Raw genomic sequence first — 7,103 nt, 5'->3', positions numbered from 1 at the left:
ACTGCATTGAGTAATTTCATATTCGGTGTATTTGCTATGGGATTGAGTGTGGTTCTTTACAAAGTATTTTTCATAACCTAGAACAAGGAATTTGTATCTACGTTTTCCCATTTTAGAACGTGTCGACACAAAACTATAAGAACATACTTTAAATATGTTTTATGTAGTCCTTATAATTATTATTACTATTACCTTATTACCTAGTTAACTCGTTTTATGGAAATTGTGTTTTTTTTGGTTTTACATGTTTTTGTGGTTTTGGGGTTTAATCGGATACCTTCTTAGATGCATAATGCCAAACATGCCATTATCTCATAACCATGTTATTTTCTTTGAATGTTGCTTTTGCGTGCAAATAAAATCAAGAAAAGTAGGTGAACTTTGCTTATAATTACTGACAAACATCACAACCATATATCAACAGACTTTAACAATCAATGATAACATAACAGTTCTTCATTATGGGGTAGTGGCTGGTAGAGGAGTAGGATACGATGGCTGCTCCTCCAACTCATCTAACACCGGAAGTGGGTTATTTGACAATGTGTTATAATTGACAGAACCTTTGTTAAAATTGGAATGTTCTTCTAATGCCTGCATTAAATCTATTGTTCCTACATTTTTCAGATCTTTGAATATCCATATCACCAACAAGATCATGCAAATATACAAAACAGCTTCAAATAAATATGCTACTCCAGCAAACAGGTCAACCGTCTCACTGTACAAATTCACAAATATTAATACACCAAACAACTTTGATGCTGTTTCCGCGCACGCTAATAATGAAAATAGTTTCCCGGCTTCGTGCTCATTAACCGATTTACTGACAAGTGATCGTACCGCAGATGTAATTAATCCAGCAAACGCTCCAATGATTACGGAGACATAAACCATCCACGTCCTAAAAGCGAATGCTGCCCACGTCAAACGAACAATTTTGCAGCTTATACCTATCATAAGTATTGAAGCATCAGACAGATGAATGATGCTTGATAGCACCGGAAGTACAAAGAGCAGACATAATCCCATTACAGCATAATCGACAGATAGAAGGTATCCATACCATGATTTAGGCCAGCTGAGTGGTGACCTAGTTACAAACAAGACCGTGACATCCATCTCACCTACTTTACACGTTTGATTTAGTAATGTCAGTAAGAACAAAACTAATAGAACCGTACGCATGTTGTTTGGTCGATACTTTACCAAGACTCCAAAAGCATCCTTGATGTTGGCCGGGTTGAACAAAGCAAGAAATTCGGATTTTCCCTCTTCTGATTTCGCTGGATATTCAACGCTTTCTTTCATAGCAGCTACAGTCAGCAAGATCGTGCATCCATGGAGCAGGATCACAACACAATATGTTGTTAAAAGATTTGAAATATCCTGCAGTATTCCGGACATGAATGACCCAACAAATAACCCAAAGAAGTTCATTGCCAAGAGATTTCCAAGTTTTCGGATTCGTTCGTCATTTTCCGTTACATCTGCTATGTAACTGTTGACCGCCATTGTAATAACCGTACTTTTACCAAACATCCCCTGAACGGCTGCACCAATCAGAATCAATGGAATTCTAAATTCGTCGTATGCCAAACTTGCCATGTAAAGTAATACCCCAAAAACACTACCAAGACTGGGAAGCATCATCGGTATTTTTCTTCCATATTTGTCACTATATGCACCACAAAATAGTCCCAGTATGACAGACGGAACATTGATCAGAATTCTGTAATAAATTAAGTATGTTGCTGATTTTCGTTGTATGTCACTCTCTATGTCGGGATACCAGTCAATATGTTGACAGTATGTTGCATTGAAAGGGAAATTATCATGACAGACGGCTTTCAATATATAAGGCCGAGTAGTTGCATCTAACATGGACTCTCCAGTCTTGTATAGGAAGAAAATTATTGTTACTGCAATGATGTTTGTTGGACAGCCTCTTAGAATCATTGTTTATCTTTTACGTTATCAAATGGAAAAAAATGTACAAGTTTGTTCCTTCAAGAAGAGAAAGATTTTCACGTGCCTTTGATAATCACCGGCACCTCGATTTCAGTTATTCATACATATGTTACTGTGAAATTTTATCAATTATTTCAGTGAATTCACTCTTTACTTTGTTAGCTCTTTATTTTCGGTACTAACCAATAGTTTTAAGATGCATCCAAAGAACAGTTACATTTATTTTCAAATTATTCATCATACATCGTCTAGCAATCTATACTTTTAACTTTAGTTGATTGTCACATAATCAGAATGGTCCTTTGAAATTGGGAATACAAAATCTAGACCTTTTTATGTATCAACAATATCAAAAAGCACATCTAGATTGTGTTACTGTCATCGCTCAAGTAATGTTGAAGCCTATAAGCTCACTCATTTTAGTAATGGTCGATTTATGCTTTTCATGGTACCATGCAAAATATACTGGTAAACAGGAACTTTGTTTAAAGTAGAAGCAGCTTGAATATCTCTTTCACCAGGTTTCTCTACATGCAGATATTATAATATGCTTGATTATCTTCGCTTAACTGGCAACGATCTTTTTTCTGAAATAATAATGAAATTACTTATGATAATAATAATAATAATATCAATAATATCTTTTAAACAATTTAAAAAAACATTGTTAACCAACATGTCCACTCAAATTCAAATTTAGAAAAAAACCCACCCTTTTTCAAGTTAATCATGTTTGATTTGTGATGGCTTTGTAAGATGAATTAACATGTTTACTTCCAGAGCACCATGCATCCATCTAGTATCCAGCGACAAACATTAACTTTTTACTATACGTTTTTCCGTACACGAATCCTTTTAGTAGTTTGTAGACCCCATATTTTAAAACTAACGAGCTCACAGAACTTTAACTCTATTATTTACATGTTTTTGATGAATATATTAATTCGATATTGCAAAAAAGATTTCTTTTATGAAAATATTGCAATTATGAATTTATCAGCAAATATACTTAATTACTTCAATTTGATAAATCAACACACCTACTCATAAACGTTTATTTAAGAGACATTTTTGTTCATTTTTATGCTTGATATATTAATCCTACGATCAAAGCCAGAAACCACGAAAATTGATCTTAAATACTGTAACTGTCATAGATCGATTAGACAAAATTATTAAAGTAATTCGATTAAAAGTTAATATCTGTAGCTGTTAAACGCATTTATCATTTTAAGTGACAGAGATATGGAACGTCAAGTCGTAAAAACTATTGATATAGAGAAGTAACATATTGTTTCAGCTTCATTTCTTGTATGTTGATGATACTTTTTAGATGATTGATTTTCGAAGAAAAAAAAGCCAATTGGCCAAATGAAAACGACGAAATATGAATAGAACCAAAAATCAACAAAACACTAAACAGAAAACTAGAAATTAGGAATCATGAACCCTTGTAAAATGATACGTGCCATTGAAGGGTTTTCTGTTTCACTATAAACACCTATCATGGTAATCGTTTCAAGTAAAAATTCAGAAATAAGTCGCATAGGGTTATGTGAAAATCAAAGAAAAGTAGCAAGGGTTTTACATTATGATGGCTTTCATACTATTTTCAGAGGAATGTCGTCATCTTTACCATGAGGTATCACTGGTTCAAAAACTTCAATTTTAACAATAACAGTCGTTTAAGAAAATCATGATAAAAAAGTTCTCATATTTTGTAAAGTAGTTTTAATAGGGAATGTATAAAATTAAGAAATTGTAAAGTCAAAATTGAAAAACTTGAAGTGGCAACTATCTAATCCCTATTGTGACGAGAAATTAAGAAATATTTTTCCTGATTTGAGTGTCACCAAATATATATGTCAAGAAATCTGTATGCTAGTATCTACTTAAAGTGCCTACTTAATTCAGGCGCATTTTTCGCAATAATTTCTGAATTAACAGAATCTACATTAAAAAACCTACTTACTTCAGGCGAATACAATGATGTTGTCGGCACGACATGCTACGTGAGTAAGATGTGAGTTATGAGTTAATAAGATTGCAGTCAACTATAAATATAACCAAGAGACATCTGCAACTTAATGTCGTCATCAAAAGACACGTGTTAATATAATAAGTAAGAATCCATAAAAGGTGTGAAAGAAATTGAACCGATACTATCAAAGATCTACGAGCAACAGGTATGACAAAGTTTAATTAACAAATGGTAACACCTGGTAACTATAAGAATTAACAAATACACATATTCAAAATATCAAAACTTAAAAAAAAAAAAAAAACCCACACATTAAGGTATGATATAAGATAACCAATGTTGCGATTCCAGACTTGAAATAGGTTTAAGAATGTGTCATGATTAAAGTAGTTACCCTCTCGATCAGTATTCTAGCAAAATGTTCATAAAAGAAGTATGAAATGTAGTCCTATAAAATATGACTTAATATTTTTGTTTAATTTCAACGTTTTTACACTGTTTTTTTCATTTTTTTTTCAATTTTAATATCAGTTGCTCTTCATTATCGAATATTCTATTTACCTCTGGGGATGTTCATTCCAAAAAATGTTAGTAGTTGAACAATAAGAATACAATCATGCACTTCATCAGTTAGTCTACAAAGTTTTGAAGGACATTTGACAAACTTGTTACTTTTATAAATGATATTACCGTCAAAAACTGGATGCGAAATACCATTATTTATTAGATTCGTACAGGTTGAATAACACTTCAACAATAAATATCTGCGTGGAATTAAGAAAAAAGTCAAATTGATGATATCAATTTTATTATCCTGGCTGTGGTATACACTTTCGCGTAAAATGTGTTATCATTTAACGTTCTATTTAAGACTATGTGGCATGAAAACCGAGGAATACAACTTTATTTTATTACATATGAGTAAAAATGTTTTGATTAATATTATATCAACATATTATGAATTAAAATTATGTGACATGTTTGTTTTGTCGTTGTCAATATAATTGAATATTATGCAACTGTCATACAAGTGACAGGTCTAGCTAGTTATAAAAACAGGTTTAATCCATCATTTTGTTCATAAGAAAATGCCTGTACCAATAGTTATTAAAGGTACCAGGATTATAATTAAGTACGCCAGACACGCGTTTCGTCTACATTAGACTCATCAGTGACGCTCATATCAAAATATTTATAAAGCCAAATAAGTACAAAGTTGAACAGCACTAAGAACCAAAATTCTAAAAAGTTGTGCCAAGTCAGGAATATGAAAGTTGTTATCCATTCGTTTGATATGTTTGAGCTTTTGGTGTTGCCATTTGATTACATACTTTCCTTTTTGAATTTTCCTCCTTAGAGTTCACTTTTTCTTGTATGAAGTGATATATGTTCAATGTTCGCAAATATATATGTCGACTTTAATTGGCATACTGTACCACTTCGGTCCGTCAAACTTAACGATTCCTAGTTATGTACTTTAGCTTACAACCAAACATAACTTTTATTCTATTGTCTTGTAGTGAATACTCAAGTCGTTACAAGTGTAAATGGGCAATATAATTGAATACTTTCACTTATCAATTTGCTGTTTTAACACTGAGGAAGAATGTATAGTAGATTCCTCTTCTGGTACTTATTTCCTTATATACAGTTACTTAAAAACATAAGAAACTTTAAATAAAAAAAAAGGAATATGTTTTGTATATTTTAATTCCAAAGTTTAAGTATAATATATTGAAAACAACACGTTATTAATTTCTTGCGTCCGAAGCGCTTTTCTGGATTTACCTTCATCAGGAACGCTCAAAGCCAAACATTTGAAATCCGAAGATGTATAAGTACCGAAACCGTTGAAGAGCTGAATGTCAAAAAATACCTAAAATAATTAGCCAAATTAATCTAAAGCCAACTTTGCCTGAGGGAGTTGAAACCTTAGTTTCTTAATAATTTATAAATTTATAAACGGACAATTTTAGTAAAGTTTGTTAAATCATGTCAGTACCGAAATACTGACTACCGAGCTGATGATACCCTCGGGGACTGATAGTCCACCAGCAGAGGTATCGACCCAGTGATGTAAAATATTGAAAACAACACGTTATTAATTTCTTGCGTCCGAAGCGCTTTTCTGGATTTACCTTCATCAGGAACGCTCAAAGCCAAACATTTGAAATCCGAAGATGTATAAGTACCGAAACCGTTGAAGAGCTGAATGTCAAAAAATACCTAAAATAATTAGCCAAATTAATCTAAAGCCAACTTTGCCTGAGGGAGTTGAAACCTTAGTTTCTTAATAATTTATAAATTTATAAACGGACAATTTTAGTAAAGTTTGTTAAATCATGTCAGTACCGAAATACTGACTACCGAGCTGCTGATACCCTCGGGGACTGATAGTCCACCAGCAGAGGTATCGACCCAGTGATGTAAAATATTGAAAACAACACGTTATTAATTTCTTGCGTCCGAAGCGCTTTTCTGGATTTACCTTCATCAGGAACGCTCAAAGCCAAACATTTGAAATCCGAAGATGTATAAGTACCGAAACCGTTGAAGAGCTGAATGTCAAAAAATACCTAAAATAATTAGCCAAATTAATCTAAAGCCAACTTTGCCTGAGGGAGTTGAAACCTTAGTTTCTTAATAATTTATAAATTTATAAACGGACAATTTTAGTAAAGTTTGTTAAATCATGTCAGTACCGAAATACTGACTACCGAGCTGATGATACCCTCGGGGACTGATAGTCCACCAGCAGAGGTATCGACCCAGTGATAATTACTATACTATATATAAAAATATTAATTTTCGCGAACCATTTAGGTCACGGAAATTCCAAAATATGGCATCAGTAAGGAGAGTTGTGCAAATAATGTGAATACACAGAACCCCCATCCAAATTATCTTTAGCTAAAAGTATTCATCATTTTCTATTTTATATGTACTAACAACATTCCATTTTTCTATAATTTCGATTAAAATATTCCAAAATCTGAGTTAAAAAAAGTCAAATGCCCAAAATAAACATTGTCTGATTGGTTGAAGTACTGTGGCGTCAATGATAAGCATAGCAAGCCTCGATGTAAAGCACACGCTTCACATGAATAAGGAGAGTTTTACAAATAATGTGAATACACAGATCCTCCATCCT

General features: G+C 32.7%; 1 protein-coding gene across 2 annotated transcripts in view; it reads right to left on the bottom strand.

Annotated features, from left to right (window-relative positions):
• Nucleotides 1–371: 371 nt before the first annotated feature.
• LOC139528053 (lysosomal proton-coupled steroid conjugate and bile acid symporter SLC46A3-like) overlaps nucleotides 372–7,103 on the bottom strand; it is a 29,973-nt gene continuing 23,241 nt past the window's right edge. The window contains exons 1-2 of one of the 2 annotated variants that reach the window (XM_071323844.1): nucleotides 3,944–4,042; nucleotides 372–2,558 (exon numbers count right to left, since the gene is read on the bottom strand). In XM_071323844.1, coding sequence (XP_071179945.1) covers nucleotides 460–1,959 — 1,500 coding nt within the window. In that variant the 5' untranslated portion in view covers nucleotides 1,960–2,558; nucleotides 3,944–4,042 and the 3' untranslated portion in view covers nucleotides 372–459. Of the gene's footprint in view, nucleotides 2,559–3,943; nucleotides 4,043–7,103 lie in introns of those variants that run through there. The other variant, XM_071323843.1, reaches the window with a different exon arrangement.

The sequence above is a fragment of the Mytilus edulis genome, chromosome 6, assembly GCF_963676685.1.
Source record: "Mytilus edulis chromosome 6, xbMytEdul2.2, whole genome shotgun sequence".
Taxonomy (NCBI): Eukaryota; Metazoa; Mollusca; class Bivalvia; order Mytilida; family Mytilidae; genus Mytilus; species Mytilus edulis.
Note: the sequence above shows the minus strand (reverse complement) of the source record. Positions and strands in the feature narration are given on the sequence as shown.